At 38.9% G+C, this 27,966-nt stretch overlaps 1 protein-coding gene across 5 annotated transcripts; it reads left to right on the top strand.

Moving 5' to 3' along the window:
• Nucleotides 1-1,155: 1,155 nt before the first annotated feature.
• On the top strand, nt 1,156-22,103 carry PLEKHF2 (pleckstrin homology and FYVE domain containing 2). Of its 5 annotated transcripts, none has more exons than XR_006336389.1 (3): nt 1,156-1,462; nt 2,241-2,316; nt 6,846-11,182. XR_006336389.1 is itself a non-coding variant. In XM_043880056.1 (3 exons), the coding sequence occupies exon 3, from the start codon at nt 19,542-19,544 to the stop codon at nt 20,289-20,291; it is 750 nt and encodes a 249-aa protein (XP_043735991.1). In that variant the 5' UTR covers nt 1,163-1,462; nt 2,241-2,290; nt 19,528-19,541; the 3' UTR covers nt 20,292-22,103. The 5 variants fall into 5 exon arrangements, 4 of the variants coding, with proteins under 4 accessions (XP_043735991.1, XP_043735989.1, XP_043735987.1 ...); XM_043880056.1 differs by lacking the exon at nt 6,846-11,182 and adding an exon at nt 19,528-22,103 and having other exon boundaries at nt 1,163-1,462; nt 2,241-2,290; XM_043880054.1 differs by lacking the exon at nt 6,846-11,182 and adding an exon at nt 19,528-22,103 and having other exon boundaries at nt 1,163-1,462.
• The last annotated feature ends 5,863 nt before the right edge of the window (nt 22,104-27,966 follow it).

Raw genomic sequence — 27,966 nt, 5'->3', positions numbered from 1 at the left:
TTAAAAAATTCATCCTTTCCAGTTTTGTTCTAGTCACCAATTCTTTAAAAAAATATTTGTTTCTGATATATTCAAACAGAAAAGGAGGGGAGGTGGAAGATCTGGAGAGAGCAGATCCCAGACCAAAAGAAAGCTGGTTGGAACCAAGACCTGCCTTATGTTCCCTAGGTGGGTGCTCTTTTATGTGTGTGGGTTCTGATGGCTCCGATTCAACAACAATCAAAGGTTAAAAAAAAAAAAAGTTACTATTTCAAAGAAAAGAAAAAAAACAAAAATGAAGAAAACAATAAAAAAAAGAAAAATATAAAAGAAAAAGGTATTTTTTCAAAATCTTGATCAACGGGAAAGATAAAATTTACTCAAATCTAATTTCTGCCTATTCACTTCTTGTTTGAAGTGAATAAGCAGTCTTCCCCCCCTCCCCCCCCCGCCACCAGGCCCCCAGTTCTTGTGTACCTTAGGCATCTTTTACGTCTCCACGGACTCACCAGCGCACTTAGCTGTGGTATAAATGAAGGGCACGTTCGACCTTATATACTGTATACCCATCATCACTGTTTCCCAAGAGTGTGAAGCACGTTTGTGGTGTCACAGAAAATTTTGGGAAAGACCAGAATTCTAAGCCAGGGAATAAGGGCATCACTTAAAAGGCTGTGCGGAGTATGTGGGGTATGTGTTTCAAGCGGTAGGATTTTCAGGGCGAGCAAGTGGATGGAACACGTGAGGGGGCAGGAACGGCCGCGCTTCGGGGATGTAGCAAACAGATGTCTACCCGGACGCCTTGGGCATCTAAATCCAAAGCTTTCATTTCCCGGTTGCGGAAAGTTCCTGAATTCCCCGCAAAGGCCCGTTCGGGGTGACGAGAAAGGGGCCTAGCCATCCTTCCATTTTTATAGCGTCGTTAAGCACTTCACGAGGAGGTGAACCATCCTTTCCGAGGGCTCGCCTGCGCCCCGCAGCCCAGGTAAAAGACGTCTCACGTGCAGCCAATCCGCGTCAGGGCGCGCGCCCTCGACTCCGAGCAGAGGAGCCAATCCCGAGCCCCAGCCGCCCAGGCGGGTGTGGCCTCCGCGCTGGCCCCGCCCCCTCGGGCCCGGCGCGCGGGACTGCCCGGGCGGGGCGAGGGAGCAGGCCAGAAAGGGCGGGGAGCGAGCGCTGGGGGTGTGCTCGCGCCCGCGCCCGCGCCCGGCGTGTGGGTGGCGGCGCGCTTCTGCGCGCGCGCGCAGGGGAGAGGCCAGCCCCGGCGGCCGTTGTGGGCTTCGACTGGAGGGGCGGGAGGGTCACCTGCGAGCGTCTGCAACGCCCGCCCGCCCGCCCGCGGCGTCCGGATCGCGCCGGCTGCGCGGGGCCGCTGGCAGCACACCCTCGAAGCTGGGGCGGGGAAGCAAGGAGGGTCCGTGCGCGGCGCCCGGGACGAGGAGAAGTCGGACCTTCGCCGCTGCGGCCGTCCGCGCCCGGCTGGGTAGGTGAAGCCCGGGCTTGGTCGTCGGGCGGCCCCCCGGCGGGCCGGGAGAAGAGAAGCGAAACTTTCCGGGCGCTTCCCCCCCGCGGTCCCCGGGCCGTCGGCGGCGCGGGGAGGTGTCGTCGTTTCGGGCGGCGGCGGCGGCGGCAGCGGCGGCGGTCGACGCCATGTTGGGGTCTGTGAGAAACGGGGCGCTCCCGGGCGGCTCCCCGCGCCCTGAGGGGGCCGCGGCCGTCCGCCGGAGGGCTCGCGGGCCGCAGGGAGGGCCGCGCGGGTGCTCGTCCGGCCCGCGGGGAGGAGGACCCCGCGATCCGGCGAGAAGTTGTGAGGGCGTGAAGATTTGGGTGTCCGTCGTGGCCACTGGCGTCTTGGGGTGCCAGCGTCTTTCTGTCCAGAAAGTTTGGAGGGTCTGGGCATCAGGGAACTTGTAACTTGAACAGCGTCTTTTTATGTGATTTGAGAACTTGAACAGTGTCTTTTTATGTGATTTGAGGCAAAAAAAAAAAAAGGCACCGCACAATTTGCCCTGATAGAAGGGCTGGCTCTGACGCCTTACTCACTTGGAGTCTTTTAAAGTCGTATGCCAAAGTTTTTCTTTAAAATTTGTGTTTGATGCCGAGAGCTTGCTGTTCGTGCGGCTTGAATACCCCCTGTGCGCTCTTACTAAGTTGTAATAGTAACTTGCGAGTGTGCGGTGAAAAGAACGGGTAGTATGAAGGTTACAGATAACCAAGCCCGTCTCTGTAATTCATAGACTCAAGGTTTGTTGTTTTTTTAGTGCGTTACTGAAGAACTTCAGCGAGGAAAGCCAAGACCGATCACCAAAAGGCATGTGTTGTTCCCTTAAGAATAAGGTGAAGTGATCTTGACATTGTAAAGTTTTCCCCCTCGTTTGGTTCCTTAAGGGTGCATGCCTCCCGTGTTCTGAGTATTTACATTTTTCTGTACTCTGGTAGCTCATGGGGTCCTCGGGTTAATTCAGTATTAACGAAGGCTTCTGTTTTTAATCTCTTCGGTCCTCGCAGCGTTGGAGGTGAATGGTATTAAGTTACTTATGTGGAAAGCACATGTAATCGCCTCAAAAAATAAAACTGGTGCCTTGACCAAGGCAGCAAAAAAGATTCAGCTTGAATCACCCAAGTAAATGGATGTCAATTACTAGTTTTAATAGAGGCATCTGGGCTTCCAAATTTATTAATTGTACTGAGAGCACTCTTAATCACAAAGAAGATAAATCCTTTAAAGTGTCTTGGAGAATTTCTCTTCTTAATCTGTAGGTAAAAATATAACTTCTGCTCAGGTTTGATTGCTAATATTCTTAGTTTTTGTTTTGCTTTTTTCATTGTCAGGTGATTGCCATTATACATATGTGTTTTTCTGGATGAAAAGTTACCTAAAATTGAGGTGATTTAACTGATGTCATAAATCTAGCGGACAAGTTGGTGTTTAACTGAGGTCTTATGACTGAAGCCTTCTCATTTTTCTTATCGTATACCTTTGCAGGATACTTAACTCATTCCCGTGGAGCAGTTTCTGTCCACTTTGTTTTCTCTGTCCTACCTGCTCTTTCTGATTTTAATTGAGTTCCTTAGTGAGTGCGTGTGTGTTTCCTAGGAATTTCCCTCATTTCCAAGGTTTTATATACTGAAATTTTTTCTCTTAAAAATACTCAACCTGTGCTCTTTAAAGCTTTTTTGCACAGTTCTCCTTATCCCACCCCCTTTTCTCCCCAAGAATAAGTCACTTATCTGTCCAGATGAATCCCAGTAAATATTACATTTTTCTGCCATGGCACTTCCTCAACAGCAAGCGTTACATGAGCTCTGACTTGCCTCTTCCTCCTCGGGGTGCTGAGAACATGATGCTCATGAAAGGTTTGAATGGATGAATACACATACACTTTTATAAATATACTTCATGAATTTCTTGTTAAATTGCACTTTCCAAGAGTGAAAGTAGTTAGACCTTTTCTAATTGCCTTTTTTTTTCTTTTTGAGATTTTATCTTTGTAACTCAACTAAATTTGGACTAGGGGTACAGAACTTGAATGTTTATGAAATTTCCAAGTAGATAATGTACTGAAGTATAATCAACAAAGAAGCAGCAGCAGTGGGTCAGCAAAAAAGATAGTAATCATACTTTTAAAGTGCAACTGTGTTTAATGTTTGCACTGGATAGAAATAGTTAATGCCTTAAAAATTTGAAGATCATGTTTATACATTTAAGTTATTTGATGGAACACTCTCATTTCTCTTGTCACTTACTGTTTTGCTAGAATTGTCTTAGAATTTTGTTTCAGAACATCTTGCTTATTGGAAAACATAAAAATTGCATTTCTGTTGATAAATTTATTTTTGAAAACCAGCTTTGTACACCAGCTGTGTGTTTAATAACAAGGTGTATGTTGGCTTAAGTGAATAAAATGCACTCCGTAATACACTCTCATAGTGCTGTTTTAAATTGCAAACCCTCCCTAGGTGGTGGTCTGTAATTCTGTAATGAAATTACTGTAAAATTTGGGGTTAATTCCTTGTTCCCATAATTTTCTCTCCAGTCAACTTGTAAATCACAAACTTTGTGCTTTGCTTGGGGGTGGGAGGAGAGGGGGTCCTGGGAAGAGAACAGAAGGCATTCAAGTAATTGTTGTGAGTGCTAGAGAAAGCAAGTTACATGTAGGATGGATTGGAACAAAATCAAATCAAACCTCAATTCTAGCTGGGCTCCATTCTAGCTTGTGACTCTTGAATCTTGAACAGGTCACTTCATTTCTTTAACCTTCACTGAACTTATTTGTAAATTGACACAGAAACATTTGCCTCCCAGTGTTTACTAAGATGTTTGTGGAAGTGCTTGGTGCAGGATGTTCAATAGGTTAATCAGCAAATGAGCACAGTGGCAGTGAACAAAGTTTTAAAAGGGAAGGAACCTTTAGAAATACCTAGTTCAGTTCTCAACTTTGGCTGCTCATTAGAGTTCCCTGAGTAACTTCTTAAAAAATACTTGATTCCTGAACCCCACCCTTCAACAATTAATCACAATCACTGGCTTTGGAATCAAAGTATAGGTAGCTTTGCCAGTTTTTTTGTTTGTCTCTTTGTTTTAATGTGCAGTCAGGGTTGAGAACCATTCATTTAATTCAGTCTCTCATCTCCTTATTCTCTTCATTTTGTGGTTGAGTAAAGTGCAGAGAGAGGTTAAGTACCAGCCAAATTCCTGTCAGGTTAGAAAGAGTGAATTTGGAGGAAAGGGAAGTGCACAAAGATTAAAGTAATAGTTACCTTTACTTCAGGCCAGAAAGACCACATTCAGACCTACAGTTCACCAAGTTCAGTGACCTTCATCTCCACTTTACATTAATGACCTGCATGAATGACTGTGTTCTTTAACCTTGTCATCATTTAGACCTCAGGTCTTAAACTGTGACCAGAGATTGTCATTCAAGGGTCTGTCTTTGTATTTTCCATCCTATCCAGTGAACCAACTTTTTGTCCTTCTGGTCACCTGCAATCCTTCCCAGGCTGTTAGTTTTCTTCCCTTTTGCCAATCTTGAATTCTGTAGTTCATATACTATGAACCCACTAGTACCACATAGTCCTTCTCTCCTTGACCTCATGTTACTGGTCAATTCTCAACTTGTAAATAACACCTTTTACTTTTTCTTTTCTCCCTGCCTAGCACCCCCGAAAGTGAAGTTGCTCAGTCATGCCCGACTTTTCGAGACCCCATGGACTGTAGCCTACCAGGCTCCTCCGTCCCTGGGATTCTCCAGGCAAGAGTACTGGAGTAGGTTGCCATAACCCACTCCAGTGTTCTTGGCCTGGAGAATCCCAGGGACGGAGGAGCCTGGTGGGCTGCCGTCTATGGGGTTGCACAGAGTCAGACACGACTGAAGTGATTTAGCAGCAGCAGCAGCAGCACCCCCGAAAAAAGCACATCTATCATGGCTGTTAAATATTTGTTTTCCAGCTGCCTGTGTGTTAGTTCATTTCTGATCTTTTTCATCCCAAAGTTGACTTATTTTCTTTATTGCCTTTTCACTCCTAACTCAGGTTGCTAAACCCAGTCTTGAAACACTTGACTCCTTAACAGATGACCTTGCTTCCTTCTATGGATTTTGTGATGTGAATTTTCTGTTTTCTTCTTTGCATCAACTCTTTCATCTTTCTTTTTCTTTACATTTCCATTTAATTCTTTATATTTGTTTTGTTTAAACAGTAGTTGAAGGAAAAAAAAACTTGTATTCTTCTTCTGCATTGGCAGGTGGATTCTTTACCTACTGAGCGACCAGGGAAGCCCCTAATTATAATTTTGTGTTCATTATATTTTTCTAAATATTCTTTATATTTTAATTTAAAACCGATTTCTTTGTTTATGAGAATATGTTCAATATAAAATAATTAGGCAGTGTCAAAATATTTCACCTTAGTATCAATACTTAGAGATAACCAGTACTGAATTTTTGGTGGGTGTTTTTCCAGACTTTAAAGAAAAAGATTTATATTGTATGTGCTGTTTAGAAGCTTTTATTTCATAAACTGCCTTATTTAGCAATTTTCCATGTTAAATATTAATCTGTGTTCTCTGAAGAGCTATTTAAAAATCCATTGTATGGATATGCCATAATTTTTTTTTGTTGAATGTTTAGGTTGTTTCTGACTGTTCAGCATTATAGACAAAGCTACAGTGAACGTCTTCATGTAAACAATTTTGTACACTGGTCTAATTATTTTTTGCATTTATTCTTGGAGGTAAAATTGTAGAAACTTTTTAAAGTGCTTACATTGCCAGAAATGGCATTTTGAAAAGCTGATCCAATATATACTCTGAAGGCTATGCGTGCTCATTTTCTCCACATCTTAGGTGAATAATACATCATTTAAATTTTTATTTCATTGATTTGCACTTAGAGCCAATGTTTTTTTCCATTTACTGGTTGTTTTCATTTGTTCCCTGATAGCTCAGATGGTAAAGAATCTACCTGCAATGCGGGAGACCTGGGTTGAGTCCGAGTTGGGACGATCCCCTGGAAAAGGGAAAGACTACCCACTCCAGTATTCTGGCCTGGAGAATTCCATGTTCTGTATAGTCCATGGGGTCCCAAAGAGTTGGACACGACTAAGTGACTTTCACTTTCACTTCATTTGTTCCTTTGGAAATTGCCATTTGTATCTTACCCATTTTGGGGGGAAATATTTTCCTTTTATCTCATGATTTATGGGAGCCCTTTATATATTAAAAATGTGATCCTTTGCCACATTGTGCAACAGTTTTTCTTTAACTTTAATGCCCCTCCCACCAGTGTTGAAGTTTAATATGTTTATGTAGTAAAATGTTTTCTTTTATGATATTTGGCTTTTTAAAAAAATTTGTTTGGCTGCATCAGGTCTCAGCTGCGGCATGCAGGGAGCTTCGGTGCGGCGGTGCAGGCGCAGTAGTTACAGTGCCCAGGCTTTGTTGCTCCACCGCATGAGATATCTTAGTTTGGATTCTTAGCCACTGGACCGCCAGGCAAGTCCTGATATTTGGCTTTTTAAATGTTACATTTAGCCATTCCTTTCTAGGGCTAGAAATTTAGGTTCTGTTTATCGCTATTAGAGTTGATGCCACAGGGAAGAATTTGTTTTACAGCCCCCTACTACCACTCCCAAGAGTTTTATTTTTCAGGATAAACTTCTGTGGTTAAAAATTCCAGAATCAAAGAACTCTGCTCTCTGAAATATTACTATATCTTAACCTTTAGTCCTTGATTTTTTCCCACCACGTTTAGTGCGTATTGTGGCCTTTTGGCACAAGCTGATTTAGTCTCTGAGACTCGTGGGACGTGTGAAAGCGTGTTGAAAAGGTGCTTTGTGCTCTCTTGTCTCCTTCTCTTGCTTCTCTCCTGCTTTTTAAATTAGGCGTCCCCCGAAGGTTAGTCCTCTGCCCTCTCCTCTCATTCACGGCAACAACAGTCATCTCTTCACATCTCTTTATGTCCTGGAGCTTCCTGCTTTTCTTGGTGTTTCTGTTGTCTGATAGATGTTTGTATGATGGATACCCTGAAGGTACTTCAAGATAAGTATATCCCAGAATGATTTCTTCTCCCTCCTGGAACAAAGCTAGCATCTGACCTGCCCAATGGCTTATGCTTAAACCTTAAATGCTGTAAAACAAGTTATCTTACATTCAGTTTCAAACACATTCACTTGGTTGCTAAATCCTTTCTGCCTTACCTCAGTAATCTCTCTTATTTCTGGTGTCAAATTTGTGGCTTAGACTTGTTACCTCTCATTTAGAGAATGTTGTAATATACCCCTGCTTTTTTCTTTTTTTCCCTTCAGTATTGCTTCTTTGGTCGTCTCATCCTGTATTCTGCCTCTGCGTATTTATTAATATTCTCCTAGTTAAAAACCGTAGTCTTCCCATTGCCTGTATAGTAAAGCCTAAGCTAGTCAGTCTGATGCTTACTTTTCCTTTGTATTTTGGCTCTTCACTGTCTTGCCAGATTTCTACTTTACTGCTATACTTTCCCCAGACCCTGCTTCTTCCAGCCTGGGCTCAGTTATTTCCTTATTTTATTTGAACACCATCATCATCTTTCTCTCTCCCTCTCCCCTAAATAGTTTGACTTTTGCTCTAAGGCCTAGCTTGAATTTCTAGTCATTTAAGAGTTTCTAAATATTCCCCCTGATCAAAGTTACTATACCATCAAAGCCAACCATAATCTTTGGCCTGAGGTTTCATCACTCTTTTTATTTTTTTAATTAAAAAAATTTTATGTTTTGGTTTTTCCTCTGCTCCTTTAGACTTTGAGTGCACAGATTTGAGGTAATCATATTCCTCAGTTCATAGCACATTGTATGCTACCAAACACTTTCTTATTTTGTTTCCTTCCTTATCAGTTTCTCCCATCATCCTCTTTCCTTTGGAAACATACCCTAATGTGTAACAATGAATTACATATATCTGTGTATGTAAGCTTGGTGACTATCTTTCTTCACAAAAATTGGGAGTTTTGAGTACCTCTACCTTTGTACAAAGTGATCAGTAAATGTTTTTTTACTTGAAATTCATTGAAAATTACTGATTTTACTAGCTTCCATATTGCTTACACTAAGAACCCAGGGATTTAATTTCAGTTTTACTCTTCCACATTTAATTAGTTATGGCAGTCCTGAACCTTACCAGTTTTTCCTTTTCTTGTTGCAAACTTCAGACTCGCCTCAACTTTCCCCTTTTGTAATTTTTCAACTGGGTCCTGCTTTCAGTCTCTCCCTTCTAAAATCTTTTCATTGTTTCCACAGTTATCTTAGAAGAATCCAGATCAAATCAGGCCACTTATTCCTGAAGCTTTGAAAAGAACCCTCAGGAATCAACAAGATCTCTCACTTGTTTTTCTCCACTATTTTCCCACTAAATAACTTTTTCTGCTGAATAACTCTTATACTGCGTCTTCTGCAGCTGTACATGTAATTTTTTTTTTCCGGGGGAGCGGGGGATACACTTTATTTTAAAAATTAGGAGTCCTCACAGTTCTTCAGATTTTAAAAGCAAGGTAGTGGAGTACATGTAACTTTTTTACAACACATTTTTACTTGTAGGGCTTTATGCTGTATCATTTTTTTGTCTTTTGAAGTTCAACTTTTTTTTTCACAGCCTGTTTCAAGTGTTCAACTGCTACATTCTTCCTTACCACTTTTTTAAAATTATAGTATTTATTTCATTGTGCTTTTTATTAAAACTTTTTGGAAACACGTCTTAATTCCCAGTGTCTGGTTCATTCTTTTTTTCCCTTTAACACAAAGCATAAAGTCTTGAATGTAATGAGATTGTAACTACTATTAGGGCTATAATGGGTACCAGCTTTATTTTTCAAATATTATACAATGATTTAACAGCTGTCAGCACTGTACAGCTGCCCCTGTACAAATACTTTCTGACATGATGCAGTTTTTTAATGTGAAATTTGTTGATGAAAATACGCATACATCATCATTTTTTATTTGCTAACTAAACAGCTGTGCTTTTTGGCAAGAGAAGAAATCATCTTTATATATTATCATGAGATTGAGACTTTAAAAACAGGATCTGCTATGCTCAACACTTAGAATTCATAATTAGATACCATAGTTAAATAGACCAGAACATTTGCTGTAAATTTAAAATCTGTGGGCCTAGTGAAGCATTTGATGTGTGGGGTGTGGTTCCTGTTTTGTGTGAAAATTAGTACTATGAATGTCAAAAATGATGTCTTTGATTTTTATAAAACCCAAGATTGAGAAGTTGCTGCCACTTTTAACTGCTCAGTGCACATTGTTGGTATGTATATGCAAGCAATTTTGTAGGCGCTGTTGGGAATACAAAGTTGTAGGAAATGATGTTCTTTTTTTTCAGGAACCTCCAAGTCTGTTGAAATTAAGCAGACATAGACATTTTTATAAAATTTAATAGAATTGTAAGTGCCATAAAATGGTACAGGTGAAACACCACGTGGCAGTGAGGTTACTGAATTGACTGAATAGATTTCAGAGTAGCAGGTGGAGGGGAGGAAGCCCAGAGCATATCCTGGGAATATCCTGGTTTGGTTATAAGAGAACTTACAGAAAGAGGCAAAACTGAAAAGATAGGCAGGCTGGGGCTTGACTTAAGGGCTTTACATACTAGATTAAGGATTTTGGATTTGATTTAGTTGACCAGGGAACCTTTGGTTGTTGAATAGAGAGTTACCTGATCATAGCTGTAGTTAAAGAATATTAATGTTGTCTTCTGTGATGTGGTTTAAATGCAAGTTGAAGACTTGTTTTTGCTTGAGGTCGTATTCTTCCCCTCTCTAAAGACCTTTTTTTAAAAAAATTCATAATGTGACCCTTCTGGTTTTCTAAATTAATTTTAGAAAATCTTCAACTGTGGCTTAGTTGTTCTTTATATACCATAGTGAGTTTTTCTATCATGCCTAACCTATTTGAAACTGCCCTTACTGAGATGCTAAATTAGTCATAGCTTTACTTTTCACTTCCTGTTAGTGTTTGAATAATTATTTTGAGCATATTTAGTACTTATTACCATATATTTTAAGTTTCTTGTGTCTTCAGTGGCTTTCCCCAAATGCATGGTAAAGTCCGCATGAATGGAATATTTATTTCTGAAGGTAGCAAAGTATAATGGAAAAACATGCATTAAAAAAAAAATGGTGTCCTACTGGAAAGGAGAGGGAAAAACTTTGTCTTTTCTTATTGATGGAATAAGTACATTTTACTAAAATGCCAAATTTAATTTGCCACATGTTCAACTGTTTCTTGCTTTATTATCCTAGTATTTTATTGATCGTCTTACCTAGAATTCCCTGATTATTATTATTATACTTACTAAGTTATATAACTTTCGAAAGTAAAACCTTTTGCCCTTTTCTTAGGTGTTTAGAATAATTGTTCATTAGACTTAGGTGTATTAGGAGAGGGATAGTCTGCTGTAACACTTAGACATTTGCCCAAGGAGGATCTACCTCTGATAGTTGCTACTTTTTGAAAATATCTTTTTCCTCCCTGCTTTCCTGTTTGTGTCTTCTTTTCCTTCTACATTTGCTGTAGTCTGAATTCAGCAGTAACACAGATTTAAAAATGTTGATTGATGTTAAGACACAGTCAAAAATTTGAAAATAATTTGTAGGCAAGTAAGACTTGTAGTGGGCTTCCCTGGTGGCTCAGTGGTAAAGAATCTGCCTGCCAGTGCAGGAGTTGTGGGTTCAATCCCTGGGTTGGGAAGTCTCCTGGGGAAGAAAATGGCAACCCACTCCAGTATTCTTGCTTGGGAGATCCTTTGGACAGAGAGCCTGGTGGGCTGCAGTTCACAGGGTCGCAAAAGAGTTGGGCACGACGTAGCGACTAAAAACAAAAAACAGAAACAACAAAGCCTTGCATTAAAGCAGAAGTGTTATCTGTTAGCAGAGTTCATTATTTTAAAGACAGAAAGGGCTTTGCAGATTATTTTATTCAAGGTGGTGGCTGGTGTGGGTGGGTATAGAGCGGTTAGGTAGTTTGTATGAAATTTCTTATTTAGTGCCTGAGCTGAGATTAGAATCCAGGTCTTTTGGTTCATAGTTTATTGTTTTTTCCGGTACAGTGCACAGTTGAATGAATACTCATTCTCACTGATATCAGATGTCTTGGATTCAAGTAAGAAATTAGATGATTTTTTGTTTTAAACTCACCCACAAGGATGAGATAAGAGGTATTGGTTTTCTGTAAGAAGAACTGGGCCATAGTATTCTGTGACAGTTGGACTCGCTTCTCAGTTGTAACCAGTATTCTTTTTAAGAGAGTTTTTGCCTCATCTAGTATTTCATTTTTAACAGGTGGTAGATACTCCGCTGAGGAACATATTAACTTTAGAAACAAGGTTAGCAAAAGACTAGAGTGAAACTTGGACAATTCAAATACGGTTCTTGTCTACAAGAAAACTTTTTTTGAAACTTTGGATGGCTTAATTTTTAAAAATTGGTTTATAAAGCTGACTGTATAAAGGTTAAGAGGATTTCTTTGTTTTGTTTTCGGTATGCTTTTCCTGTTTTAAACTATGAATTAAGGCTGCCAGACACCATTTGCTGGAAAAGAAGACAGAGGAGGTCACATGGAGAACTGATAGAGCGTGTGCTGTGCTGTGCTCAGTCGCGTCCTCTGTGCGACCCGGAATGCAGCCCGCCCGGCTCCTCCGTCCATGGGATTCTCAGGCCAGGGTACTGGAGGGGTTAGAATGGAGGGTTCCCCGAAGTGGCTGGATGTGGGAAGAAACTAACAGAAATATTAGTACTTTTCTTATAATGAATTAGAAAATACAGTGTGGAAAAGAGATTAGATTCAAAATAGCAACAAAAGTATGAAGTACCTGGGAATCTATGTAAGTAACATAATAATCCTGTGATAGGAAACCTACAGAATTTCTGGGCCCATTAACCCAAGATTTAAAATCTTGGGAAGAGATAGTATCAACCTGTTAGGAACATTTTAAATTATAAATTAACATCTGACTATGACAAGTTAATTTATGACTATAATATGAATTCATCAAAATTTCAGTGGATTTGGTCTGTTTATTTTTTTTTCATTTATTTATTGTAATTTAACATGGCTCTAAACCTTAGCTGCACAGTAGAATTACCTGGGGAATTTTAAAGGATATCAGTGTAGGCCATACCCCACATACCTCAGACTAATAAAATCAGAACATCTTGGGGAGAGATCTAGATAACCATGATTCTTAACCTTTTATATTTATCATCAGTCTATTGGTTTCAATTTTGGTTTTTGAATTTCTGTTTTAATCAGTTGTAATTATTTGTAGTGATTAATATTTATATGTTTTATTATTTCTTAGAGATTTTCAAAACAAAAAGGAAATTTTACTTACTAAATAACATGGCTTGTGATTACCATATGGGCTTATTAGACATGTATAAATCTAAGATACAGTACAGGATTTTAGTGATCTTATTTTCCCTATATCATGAAGCATTTTACTATTAGGAATTATTAACCCCCCCCCCCCAAAAAAAAGAACATAGAAGTAATTGCCTAGAAGGATGATACAGTGATAAAATATATCACCACCATTGCACCATTTTTCAGTTTTTTTATTACATTAACCAAAGTATTGCATCATTTTTCAAAAAGATACAAGAGCAGTTTGGAGATATCCTTCTTGGTCTTTTCTGTTTATTTTAAGCTTTCATTTAACATTTGCGAATATAGATTTTTTCATTTTACATGTTCCATATAATGACAATAAAAGGACAAAACCATACATTTCAGAGTGATTAGACAAGTCAGAAGATAAGTGGAAAGAAAAGGCTACACTTAGACTTAATAATGATGATAAAGCATTATTAGTGAAATCTCAGACTGCAAGTCTTCAACTGATGATTTTCTTGACGATTTCTCAGACTCAGAATTAATTAGTAAACAATACTCCTAAAAGCAAATGGAAATGTTGTAGATTCATGCTTGATAACTTATGAGCAGTTAGTTGCATTTAAAGGATACATCTTTTATCCTTTGCAAACATACAGATTGTTTTGCTTCTGTATGCATTCAATAACAGAAACATGTAATAAGAAATTTGCTGTGTTTAAATTTTTATAAAGATTGTTCTTAAAGTAATTTTTTTTACTATCCCTTTATTTGTATTGCTGTAAGTTAGTTGTAAAATGACAATATATTAAAAATAAGTAAAAAGACTATTTTGGACCCAGATGGTACATTGAGATGACTATTCTTTCTAGTATTCTATAGGTTAGAGCTCCCCTGTGGTTTCAGGCAGCTAAGTTGGGAACCACTGTTCTGAGTAGATGTCATCTGGATGAATAATCAGAGGAGATCAGCTAAAACATGTAAAATGTTAAGTAATGGGAAATACTCTAGGCTAGTTTTACCAGGTGCATGTTACTGACAAAAGAATTAAAAACAGAGTAAAGGATTAGACCAGACAGCCCAGAAGTAGTGTTATAATACTGTATAAAAATTTAATATGATAGAATATCATAAATCAGTAGATTGGATTATTAATAGCAATAAATAATAGCTACCACTTGTTGACTACTTGCTTTGAACATTATTTATGCATTATCTCCTTTAATCCTCTCCTGATGCAGCTATTATTATTTCCATTTATATGTGTGGAAACCGGAGGTCACACAGTATTTGGTGATTCTGGAGCAGTTAGCATCTTTAGAATGTGAATATTTTAAAGAAAAAAGGGTTTCTTACCTATGCCAGAATAAATTTCAGGTGTATAAAAGCATTAAATGTAAAATTCATGTCATAAAACAGAATACTAAATGGTAACATCTGATACCTGGATAAGAAAAGTTTAGGAGTCATGGGAAAGTCACAAAGGAAAATGTATGTAAGTATAACTACTTAAGAAAAACTCCCTCTATGTCAAACACCATAAACAAAATTGCAGAATAATATACTAGGAAAAGCACTGAGATAAATGGGTTAATAGCCTTTATGTATAATATACAGGTTAATAATCTAAATATATGAACATAGGAATACAGATTAGTAAACATATTAGAAAATGGCCAGTCTCACTAGGTTGCTATAAAATAAAACATTCAATTAAATTGAAAGTACTCTTCTTTCTTGTTGTAGGACCTTTGTTCATAGTATTAGTTCCTTTGTAAAGCTGACTCCTCATCCTTTAAGACCCAGTGTGTAGCACCACCTCAGTGAAGTCTTTGAATTATTCAATAAATGAGTTTTTTCCCTATATCTTGGCACACTGCTGATTTCCTTCATTGCATTTGACCTTTTAGAATCACCCGTTCATTTACTTACTTACTGTCTTTCTTCTCCACTAGACTGTGAGCTCTGAGAGGAAAAGGATAATATCCGGCATTTAGAAAATATTCAGTAAACAGTTTTTGAATGGATAAACATAATAAATAGAAGTAAGAGAAATGAATAAAAAATCTACATTTAAAAATATCTACCCTGCTGAAATTTTTAAAGGAAAATGTTCTGTGTGAGACCAGATGGGTTGGGTCATCGTGCCACTTGGTAAATTGGTATTGCCTTTCAGAATGGAAATTCTGTAAAAGGTAGCCTGTGCTTTGAACATTGGTGCCTTTTGACCCAGTAATTTTACTTCTTGGAATCTATCCTAAAGAAGTCTTCTGTGCCAGAAGATTTATTCTTCCCAGCTCTTACTATATTCACTGGTATTCCTGCCTAAGAAAAGTAGACAAAAGTTCAGTTGGGCCACATTTTATATTAATAGTTGTCTTCTTTTCCTGCAGACATGCAAGGGGCTCACTCTTTGGCTAGCTTCAGTATCCTTGTATTCTGATACTCTCACAAAACTCTTTGAGAGTTCTTACTGTTTGGGGCACCTCAGGTGGTAGACTTGAATTTGGACTCTGGGAGAAGGTAGAGGTCCTATTTCAGCCTAGGCCAAAGGCTAGTGCCTTATAAATCCAGTTTATTGAGAACCTGCCTTGGGGTATCTAGCAGTTATCCAGCGAAAGGTAGTATTTTGATTTCCCGTTTGCTAGTCTTCTATCCTTAGTCCCTCCCTGTGGTGCCCAGCCAACCTTCTCTTCTGTGTATGTATATTCTTGGGTTTTCAAGCTCAGTGCTTCCCCTTTTCTTGTCAGAAAATATTTCAGGACTGACAGGGATAAGGGAAGGGAGGCCAAAGGTCTTAAGTTCTTTGTGCTCATTGTTTTTCAAATGTATTAATAGGTCACAGTCCATTACCGAAGTCAATCAAATGGGCTTCAGCTGTCATTAAAATAAATGAAGATGCTAGAATACATTTGGAGAAGGCAATGGCAACCCATTCCAGTACCCTTGCCTGGAAAATCCCATGGACGGAGGAGTCTGGGGGGCTGCAGTCCATGGGGTCGCAGAGTCAGACATGACTGAGCGACTTCACTTTCACGCATTGGAGAAGGAAATAGCAACCCACTCCATATTGCCTGGAGAATCCTAGGGACAGCGGAGCCTGGTGGGCTGCCGTCTATGGGGTTGCACTGAGTCAGACACGACTGAAGCGACTTAGCAGCAGCAGCAGAATACATGATACATAGTTGAATTATATATGTTTGTAACACTGCAATATGAAATACATTTCATATCAGTGTCACTGTCAAACTTTGAAAGCTATTTGTTCTAGCCAAGTAACAGTTAATGCCCTAAACTGTACTTTTGTTGCATAATTCTTAAACAGGGAGAAAGATTTATGAACAGAGATTCAGGCTTCATACATTGCAAAATCAGAAGACTGGCCAAATAAATAATGATGACCTCTCCTTTCTCAAATTAGTATTCTTTTATCCTCAGTATATTTAGGGTTTACTGTGAGAGTCCAGAGGCTAGCAGTAGCTTTCTTAGTTCTTGTAGAGTCAGTGGAGCCTTAAGGAATAGTTAGTGTGCCGTAATATATTGGCTACAGCATGGAGGAATCAGCTTTGAGCCCCAGTTCTGTGACAGCTATGAGCATGGTACTTAACTCCTTTATGTCCATTTGCTCATCTGTAAAATGGAGCTAATAGTGCATCTTATATCATAAAGTTGATCTGGGTAGGAAGTATAGTAATGCATGTGCAGTGCTCAGCTCTTGCTTGAGCTCCCAGTGAGTAGTTATTCCAGACTGTTTGCCTGAATCTCTTCATGCCTTAGATTCTCCTTCAGCTCACATTTCAGCTAATATTACTAGATGCTTCTTTGGGAGAGAAAAACTTCTCTAGTTATTTCACAGGAGTTTGAGACAGTTAAAACAGTAAAATAATAAGTGTGAAAACCACTGCACAGATTTTCTTGATTTTTGTTTTTTCTTTTCCTGTTTTCCTGTTTACCTCCTCCCCAACTAGGAGGTAAGCTTTGAAGAGTGGGGACCTTGCCTGTGTTATTTAGATTTTTTTTTTCCTGTACCTAAGTGCCTAACAAACACGTTGAGTGTTTGACTATAATGTAAATATGAAAAATTATCCATAATTGTACTTGCCAGAGCTAAATAACCATTGTGGATATTATAATATATAGTTTTCTAATTTTATACATTTAACTAGTGTCTGTGATTATGCGCTTATATCATATTTCATTGACTGTAAACATGAACAGGTTTTACTATATTTTGTGTCTTTAAAATTGGGATGTCTTATAATCAAAAGTGTACCATGATTTAATTGGCAACATTTTTCATTCTCAATAGCACATAAAATGAGACTGTTACCTTAAAAATCAACAGGATCTTAGATTTGATGAAATTTGGTATATATTTGAAACAAAAATGAGACCATTATGTTCAATTTTCCCCACCTGAATATCTTGAACATTTTCCCATATCACTGTATTTAGATCTGTCACATTCTTAACAGATATTTAGCATATTTGTTCAGCCAATTCCTTTTTTTAAACATTTGGAGCTTTTCCTTTTTTTTTTCCTGTTACAGTGCTGTATTGAAAATCGCTGTACATATCTTTATGCACTTAAGTCAGTTTCTTTTAAGCACCTGGATCTACAGGTACACATATTTTCTGTAGTGTATGAGGGTAACTGTTTCCCTATATCCTTAATAGTATTACTTCTAAGAAATTTTAAAAATTTTGTTAATCTGCTGAATGAAAAAATATCCTAATGTTTTATTTGCTTATTTAATTATAAATGGAATTGAGCCTCTTTGTATGTTTACTGTTTTTTATTTCCTCTTCTGTGATGCACTTGTGTGTAAGACAGTAGACTTTTAACTGGCTGGCAGATTTGCCCTAATTAGAAAGAGAGGCCATCACAGTTTGGAGCCATGCATTGTCATTAATTCTTGGGAATAACTTTCAGGGCAGAGTCCACCCTTGTGGAAGGCAAGAAGGCTTTATAAGGACCCAAAATTGGGGGAAAAATTAGATCTAGTGCTTAAATCTATGCTCATTTAAAATTAGATTAATGTGGGTTTTGCATATTGCTAAGATGTTCTTGTCAACATTTTTAAGCACTTTTGCTGTGCCAGAAGACGTGAGTTTCAAAGGTAGATATCAGATGGTTTGTGCCTTTTAGTTTCCATTGCAGCCTATGGAGAAGACAAATTTCAGTCCTTCCACAAGAGTAAGTCCAGAAGGTACAGAGAATATGAAGAGCACAGAGGAAGGTGTTTAGTCTAACTGAGTTTAAGGAAGGCTTCCTGGAGTAGGCATGATAACCTAAACTGAGTTTTGAAGGATACGCTGTGAAGAAAGCTGAGCGCCGAAGAATTGATGCTTTTGGACTGTGGTGTTGGAGAAGACTCTTGAAAGTCCCTTGGACTTGAAGGAGATCCAACCAGTCCATCCTAAAGGAGATCAGTTCTGGGTGTTCATTGGAAGGACTGATGCTGAAGCTGAAACTCCAATACTTTGACCACCTCATGCAAAGAGTTGACTCGCTGGAAAAGACCCTGATGCTGGGAGGGATTGGGGGCAGGAGGAGAAGGGGACGACAGAGGATGAGATGGCTGGATGGCATCACTGACTCGATGGGCATGAATTTGAGTAAACTCCGGGAGTTAGTGATGGACAGGGAGGCCTGGCGTGCTGTGATTCATAGGGTCGCAAAGAGTCGGACATGACTCAGTGACTGAACTGAACTGAAGAGTTAGCTGGGGGTGAAGTGAAGTGAAGTCGCTCAGTTGTGTCCGACTCTTTGCGACCCCATGGACTGTAGCCTACCAGGATCCTCCATCCATGGGATTTTCCAGGCAAGAATACTGGAGTGGGTTGCCATTTCCTTCTCCAGGGGATCTTCCCGACCCAGGGATCGAACCCAGGTCTCCTGCATTGTAGGCAGATGCTTTACCATCTGAGCTACCAGGGAAGTGAATAGTAAAGGATGCAGCAGCATGAGAGATGATCTGTGTCGTTGAAGTGACTGCCAGTGATAGGGTTTTCTTAGAACATAGGATTTGAGGTAAAGAGTGACTTAGGATGAGTCTGGGAAGATAAGCAAGAACCAGATAATGAAGGGCTTTATGCCATCCTAAAGATTCTGCATTTTATAGGTTAAGGGGAGTAATTTTGAGTAATGGCATGATCAGATTTGCTTTTGTGAAATTATTGCCTGAAGATTGATTTAAGGGGCAAGACCGCAGGCAGTGAGATGTGTTGGGAAACCATTCTGGTAATCAGGTGAGAGAACTGAGGCTATAGCTCAGTGGTAAGAGTTTACTGGAAAAATTAGTCATTTTTCTTAGTTTATATTAATATAATATTTGACCCTCTTGTTTAATACCTCTGAGATTAAATTTTATGGACCTGATGACTTATATTAATTTTCTAATTGTTGTTTTATGTCTGTAGGAAGTTTATTCTTTCATAAATACCTTAACTAGTCTGGTACATACGTTGAGGTGGTGAATAGTGTTTTTGATGATTATAAAAATCGAGAGATGTTAGCTCTTTTGGTGTGCTTAGTGATTATTTTAGAAACAATTGGAGAACTTTGCTTTGGGGTAAAAGTATGATTTGTTAGATTAAATTTAGATGATGTCAGTTTTTAAAACTTACATGAATTTATAATTTGTATGTGCTAATTTAATTTCTCTCTCTCTCTCTTTTAAGGCTATTAGCAAAAGATGGTGGATCGCTTGGCAAATAGTGAAGCAAATACTAGACGTATAAATATAGTAGAAAACTGTTTTGGAGCAGCTGGCCAACCCTTAACTATACCTGGACGTGTTCTTATTGGCGAAGGCGTATTGACTAAGTTGTGCAGGAAAAAGCCCAAAGCAAGGCAGTTTTTCTTATTTAATGATATTCTTGTATATGGCAATATTGTCATCCAGAAGAAAAAATATAACAAACAACATATTATTCCCCTGGAAAATGTCACAATTGATTCCATCAAAGATGAGGGAGACTTGAGGAATGGATGGCTGATCAAGACACCAACGAAATCATTTGCAGTTTATGCTGCCACTGCCACTGAGAAGTCAGAATGGATGAATCATATAAATAAATGTGTCACTGATTTACTCTCCAAAAGTGGGAAGACACCCAGTAATGAACATGCTGCCGTCTGGGTTCCTGACTCTGAGGCAACTGTATGTATGCGTTGTCAGAAAGCAAAATTCACACCTGTTAATCGTCGTCACCATTGCCGCAAATGTGGTTTTGTTGTCTGTGGGCCCTGCTCTGAAAAGAGATTTCTTCTTCCCAGCCAGTCCTCTAAGCCTGTGCGGATTTGTGACTTCTGCTATGACCTGCTTTCTACTGGGGACATGGCCACGTGCCAGCCTGCTAGATCAGACTCTTACAGTCAGTCACTGAAGCCGCCTTTAAATGACGTATCTGATGATGATGATGATGATGATAGCAGTGACTAAGGGCATATTTTGAAATATTTAATCGGGTGTGACTGTCTGAGAAATCAGCTCTGGGGGAATGTAAAATTCTGAGCTTTCTCTCCATTTTGCTCTTGCCATGAATTTGCCTGAGAAATTTTCAACCTATGTGCCTCAGTATACTCTATAGAAAATAGGTCCTGTTATCATCCCCCTCCCCCCACAACCTCTCCTTACCTCCCCCAGCTCCCTGTTCTTCTACAGGGATAGGCTATTGCAAATATATCAGACAAATGTTTGGTTTCTTGTTTTAATTCTAGACTACTTTCTTGGATGGTTGGGAAGAGATGTTTAACATATCATGTGCTGCATTGTTGTTTATTATATGTTCTGTTATATGGAAAAACTAAAAGCAAAGAATGATGGAGAAAGGAGTAAGATGTGGTTAGTGAATTATGTTATTAGCTTTTTTCTAACCATCCTATCTAAAGGTTAAGATACCAGTAACAGAAATACATGTTTTGGAAATACTTTGACTTTTTCATATACCAGGTGGTGCCTTATCATAATAGCACTGTTGCATGAAATAAGCCCCTACCTTCTCACTTTTTAGTTTTGTTTTAAAAGTACACTGGTGCTTTCTGAGGTGATAAAATGAATGTTATAGATGGGTGTAATTAGGAAATGCTTCTCATTTGACACCTACAAGTAACTAAATTTTGAGGTCCTTCATTCTGTATGAATATTTTTTCATAAAATATTATTGTTATTATATTTTTACTTTCTATAGGTACCAAATTATAATTGCCATTCTTAGGAGTTTGGTTTGAAATTTACCAAGGGCAAATGGTCATTGCATTATTTCCACTGACACATTTTTAGGTATAAATTCATCTGCTTTAACATTATTTCAAAAATGAAAAATCTTATACAATTTCTTGAAATATAAACAATCTCTTTAAAAAAATCTCACGCTAGAGCACAGATAATAGTTAAAGATTTGGAAGAAATAATGTAGGAGGATGGTCAGCACAGACCAGTTAAGTTTGATAGACTTCATATCTGTGGAAGTATTTTCTATTTCAGTGTGAAACTATCTCGAATTTACAAATATAGTGTTATATTTTATAAAATTTTGTAAAGTCCCAAATAATATTTCTATTTTTGTAAAACAATGGTATGTTTTAATATGTTTCTGAAATCATTTTGCAATCTATGGAAATAGAGTAGCAGTTGATCTTTCTAAATTGTGAACTTTATTGAGTCCATCTAGATTGCTTTTGAGAAGGGATAATTTTTCACTCTTTGCTTTTGAGGCAGCCATTAGGTTGAAAGTATATTTATCATATAAAACTTGATGCGTTTTGCACTACTCTCTCCATTTGTATGCTGCAAATAGTCTTTCAAATATGAAAAATCAGCCTGAAGTTTGTTTTAAATTCTAAATTCATTTTGTTTTAAAATCTTTAAATCTGGATGTATGGGAAATGTCATGAGAGGTTTGATTTAATAATTTGTGACAGAGGATTCTTTGGTTTGGTTAAGGCGCTAACTTAACTTTTAAATTGTGAAAGCACCTGAGATAGGTCTCCCTGTAGGAAATGTGAAAGAAAGGCACAGCAGGTATTTTGTTTGTTTTAATATCATATGGACTTTTGTTTCTAAGCAATATTTACACATAATCAATAAACATATCTGAAAAGAACCATAAAACCTGGCATGTGCTAATGGAGACTTGGTGGTACATGGGAACCTAGGAAATCCAAGAACCAAGGGGAAATGTTCTGAGATAACATTTATGTTGTCAACCTCTATTGACTCTGTTTTTACAATAAAAAGTATTTTACAACTTTATCTTCTGTTCTGTGCATGTTGTAACTTGAAGTTTTTTTTATCCCTTGCTAAGGTTAATGGAGATGTTATGCATGTTTTACCTCATTTCAAGAGCTGTGAGTGTCTTCTGTGTCAGCGGTCTCCAACCTCCGGGATCTAATACCTGATGATCTAAGGTGCAGATGATGTAATAACAATAGAAATAAAGTGCACAGTCAGTGTAATACTTTTGAATCATACAGAAACCATGTCCCCACCCCCACCCTGTACCCTGATCTGTGGAAAAATTGTCTTCCACAACCCCACTCCATCCCTGGTGCCGAAAAGCTTGGGGACTGCTGTTCTGTGTTTCAGGCATTATTCTAGGCTCTAGGAGTAAAGCAGTGAGCAGAAATTGCCTCCTTTTCATGGAATTTACCTGCCAATAGAATCCAGACTGTTTTCTTCCAGGTTTTTTTCTGTGATTTTTTTTTTTTTTTGGAACTTAAAAATTTTACTTATAAACCTGGAATCATTTTGGTCCCAATTTCTCATCCTGTACTCTAATGAAAGTTACTTGGACTGTACTGGATCCCCAGTACATTAATGAAATTGATAACTACTGGCATAAAGGAAACAAAATCCCATAGATGCCAAAGATAAATGTTAAATTGCATACACCTTAATACAGGAGTTCATACCTTTGGTTCAAGTACATAAAATGGCCAGTTTTGTACAAAGTCAAATGTTTATATATGTCTTTTATGCTGAAATTCTTAAATGGGTAGTTTTAACTATACCATTATGATTCCTGAAAGATTCCAGTAGTGAGCTGTAATCTTCTTTCTCTTGGATATGCTAATTTGTTCTCAAATATATGTTTCTGCATTATACAGTAAAGTATTAGTTATCTACAAATCCACTTGATTGCTGTACATTGTTGAAGATAAATAAAATTGAATAGTAAAGACTAGGATGAAAATACATGAAATTGTGTTTATTGATAGTGACTTTAAAGTTTTTATTTAAAAGTTAAATTACTTTAGATTCATTCAACATTTATTAAATGTTAAATGAATACCACTGAGATATGAGCTAAATCAAATCCTTTATGATTATACAGTGGAGGTGATGAATAGATTCAAGGGATTAGATCTGGTAGAGTGCCTGAAGCACTCTGGATGAAAGTTCGTAACATTGTACAGGAGGCAGTGGCCAAAACCATCTCCAAAAAAAAAAAAAAAGGCTGAGGAAAGGAGAGACGAGAAAGGTAACACCCAACTGAATGCAGAATTCCAGAAAATAGCAAGGAGAGGTAAGAAGGTCTTAAGTGAACAATGCAAAGAAATAGAGGAAAAATAATAGAATGGGAAAGACTAGATATCTCTTTAAGAGAACTGGAGATATCAAGGGAACATTTCATGCAAAGATGGGCACAATGAAAGACAAAACCAGCAAGGATCTAATAGAAGCAGAAGAGATTAAGAAGAGGTGCCTAGAGAGCACAAAACTACACAAAAAAGGTCTTAATGACCTGGGTAACCACGAAGGTGTGGTCACTCACCTAGAGCCAAACATCCTGGAGTATGAAATCAAGTGGGCCTTAAGAAGCATTATACGAACAAAGCTAGTGGAGGTGATGGAATTCCAACTGAGCTATTTCAAATCCTAACCGGTGACACTGTTAAAGTGCTACACGCAACATGCCAGCAAATTTGAAAAACTCAGCAGTGGCCACTGGACTGGAAAAGTTGTTTTCATTCCGGTCCAAGGAAGGGCAATGCCAAACAATTGTACTCATTTCACATGCTAGCCAGGTAATGCTCAAAACCCTTCAAGCTAGGCTTAAGCAGTACGGGAAACTAGAACTTCCAGATGTACAAGCTGGATTTAGAAAAGGCAGTAGAACCAGGGATCAAATTGCCAACATCCGTTGGATCATAGGAAAAGCAAGGGAATTCCAGAAAAATGTCTACTTCTGCTTCATTGACTACGCTGGAAGCCTTTGACTGTGTGGGTCACAACCAATTGTGGAAAATTCTTAAAGAGATGGGAATACCAGACCACCTTGCCTGCCTCCTGAGAAATCTGTATGCAGGTCAAGAAGCAACAATTAGAACTGGACATGAACAATGGACTGGTTCAAAATTGGGAAAGGAGTATGTCAAGACTATATTGTCACTCTGCTTATTTAACTTATATGCAGAGTACATCATGTGAAATGCTGGGCTGGATGAAGCTCAAGGTAGAATCAAGATTGTCAGGAGAAATAACCTCAGATAAGCAGATGTCACCACTCTTAATAGCAGAAAGTGAAGAGGAACTAAAGAGCTTCTTGATTAGGATGAAAAAGGAGAGTGAAAAGTCTGACTTGAAACTCAGCATTCAAAAAATGAAGATCACGGCATCCGGTCCCGTCACTTCCTGGCAATAGATGGGGAATCAATGGAAACAGTGACAGATTTTATTTTCTGGGGCTCCAAAATCACTGCAGATGGTGACTGCAGTCATGAAATTAAAAGATACTTGCTCCTTGGAAGAAAAGCTATGACAAACCTAGACAGCATATTAAAAAGCAGTAACATCACTTTACCAACAAAGGTGCATATAGTCAAATCTATGGTTTTTCCAGTAGTCATGTATGGATATGAGTTGGACCATAAAGAAGGCTGAGTGCCCAAGAACTGATGCTTTTGAACTGTGATACTGGAGAAGACTCTTGGTAGTCCCTTGGACTGCGAGGAGATCAAACCAGTCAATCCTAAAGGAAATCAACCCTGACTATTCATTGGAAGGACTGATGTTGAAGCTGAAACTCCAGTACTTTGGCCACCTGATGCAAAGAACCAGCTCATTGGAAAAGACCCTCATGCTGGGAAAGATTGAAGGCAGGAGAAGGGGCGACAGAGGATGAGATGGTTGGATGGCATCACCGACTCAATGGGCATGAGTTTGAGCAAACTCCAAAAAATGTGAAGGACAGAGAACCCTGGTGTGCTGTAGTCCACGAGGCTGCAAAGAGTCTGACATGACTTAGTGACTGAACGACAGTACTAAGTATCTGTTATATTTTAAACTTAAGGGTCATTTCTATAATGGTTATTTTTAATGGCATTCTCTTAAAAATACAAAATTTCTTAATTACTTTGGCATCTGAAGTAAGAAAATTTTTTTGCAACCATATACTTAATATACCAAATTTCAACCCTAGGAAGTAGAATTTTTAAGCCTTTTAACCAACAGTATTGCTCTTTGCATCCACTGTAAATGTAGTGTTTGGCAAAAACAAATTGGCAACAGAATTGCTTGGCTTGATAATGTTATCCTTTTAATTGAATAGTAATAGAAAAGGTAGTGGAAGTTGGTTGAGGACATTGCTAATACTATGTTGTCTTTGCCATCCAAACCATTGTTATATTTGATTATTCACATTAGTTGAAATGATTGCTGTAAAGCTTTGATGGTATTAGCTAATAGTTTATCAAAAAAGGAGTACTGTAGTCAGTATCGCTTTAATCAGATTTCACTCCAGTCAGCTTAATGTTTTGAGGAAATAGTGTGCTTTAATTTTAGCTTTATTGAGATATAATTCACTTAGCATAGAGTTCGTCCATTTAAAGCATACAGTTAAAAAATTAAGCTGAAGCTTAACAGTTCAATGGTTTTTGTTATAATCTTAAAACCATCACCACCGTTTCCAGAACATTTTTATCACTTCAAAGTTGCCCTGCACACATTAGTGATCACTCCCCTTTTACTCCCCAATCTCCCCAGCCCCAGACAACCACTAATCTACTTTTCTGTGTATAGATTTGCCTTATGTGGACATTTCACAAATCAAGTCATACTTTATGTGGTCTTTGGTGACCTGCTTTTTTTCAGGGGACCTGTGAGGATGCCCTCCTCACTCTGCCTAGCCATCTCATTCTGAGCCATCCACACAGGAGGACACTTTACTCCGCGTGGTCTCCGACTTCCTCCCTGGGCCGCTCCCACTCCCGACTGAGCGCCCTCCTCATCCTGCTTTGACACCAGGCCCAAAGCCTCACCCCTGTGTGAACGCCCTTCCTCTTCACTGTGCTTGGGTTAGGAACTCCAGCTCCAACTGAACCACCCATGCCAGGCTCCCAACTCTGTGCATGTGGACATCTTGCCCGCTCTGGGCTTTGACTCACTGCACCAGGCCGCCTGTCCTCCTCACCCCATCACCACCCTCCCCAACGCACTCTCCTCTCTGGCTCTGACCCTCAACCCCCACCAGGCTCCTCTGTACAGACCCTTCCCTTCCTGTGGTCCACCCAGTGGCTTAGGACCAAATGCTCAGAAGGAGAAGGGAAGGACCTATGCACATGATACACCTTCTAGAAAAAGAAGAAAGGCAGGTTGGTGGTGAAAGAAAGCAAGCAAGCGAGCAGGGGGATATCTGAAACAAACTCACCCGATGGCATGTACAGATAAGAACTCAGCTGCTCTGCCTGAAGGGAGGTGTGGAGCCAAGAAGCAGTCCAGCCCTTGGCTTGTCCTCCCGCCACCTTGCTAAGACCCCGGGGGATTTACAAACCCTGGCTTTAAACCAAGTCAGCTGACATTTGTATGTTGCCCAAGATAACCCACGTGGTTTCCCGTTTTTATTTAATGAAGACTGGAAAATTGTAAAGTTATGTTCAGGGTTGAAGCTGAAGTTCCAATACTTTGGCCACCTGATGCGAAGAGCTGACTCATTAAAATTAAAAAAGACCCTGATGCTGGTAAAGATTGAAGGCGGGAGAAGGGGACGACAGAGGATGAGATGGTTGGATGGCATCACTGACTCAGTGGACATGAGTTTGAGCAAGCTCCGATAGATGGTGAAGGGCAGGGAAGCCTGGTGTGCTGCAGTCTATGGGGTTGCAAGGAGTCAGACAGGACTGACTGAACAACAAATGTTCAGGGCTTTAGTTTAACTTATAAATAAATCATAAATCAACTTGTTTTAATAGTGCTGTGACCCTGAATCTAGAACACGCTTGAGGGAGGAGACCTAAGACCTCAATTTCAATGAGGAATCTGTGAATGGAATATACTGAATTTTAAGAGAGCTTTAGTGAAAGGAACCAGAGGAATGGGTTTGAAGCACACAGTTCTCAAGAAATTATTTGAAAATGTATTTCTTTGATATAAAAAATAAATGGCTACTATTATACACAATTCTATATATGTGAGCCAGGGTGGTAAACCATGATATAATTTCAGAAAATTACATGAGTCACATGTATAAAGGTAATGTCGCTAATTAAATGAAAATAATTATACAGAATAATACGTCATCAAGAAATAGAAAAGCAGAGCAAACTGCAGGGGCAAGGACAATGAGTTTAAAAGAGATTATATTTTTAGAATACCTGGATTTTTTTAAGACCAGTTTACTTTTAACTTGATATAGTAAAGCATATTTTGGGATATAATGACTCAGTTTCATAGGTTTCTAGCTTTTTTTTTTTTTTTGGTTTCTAGCTTTTAAAAGCTCTCTTCCTGAATTCAAGCAGAATGATATTTTTCAGGGTCAAATTTCCACGCATCTTTTAATTATTGATTTTGTTAATATTTCACTTTGGGGTCTACGGAAGAATGGTTTATCTCGCTGTGGGATGACAAAGAGAAGAAAGCTCTTCTGAGAGAATAAATTGGGCATGCCAGCAGCGGTGATAATTGGAATGCTAGCAAAATGCAGCTCAGCCAGGGCTTATTCTCATTTCAAGTCATTCTGTGTCCTAGTCTGTCATCAGATGAGTGGCTTTGAAGTCTGCTCCCAGGCTGCTTTGTTTGGCCTTGGAGGATAGCCACTAATTAGGACGTTATGTATCTAAAGAATGCAGCTCTTTCCAAGCCTTTGCCAGTTCTTAGAACAGCGAGCTTTGGAAGGAAA

This window comes from Cervus elaphus, chromosome 21 (assembly GCF_910594005.1).
Source record: "Cervus elaphus chromosome 21, mCerEla1.1, whole genome shotgun sequence".
Taxonomy (NCBI): Eukaryota; Metazoa; Chordata; class Mammalia; order Artiodactyla; family Cervidae; genus Cervus; species Cervus elaphus.
This window is presented reverse-complemented; position numbering and strand designations above follow the sequence as displayed.

Coding starts and splice junctions, on each gene's coding strand:
- PLEKHF2 (XM_043880056.1), top strand. CDS start 19,542: ATGGTGGATCGCTTGGCAAATAGTGAAGCAAATACTAGACGTATAAAT.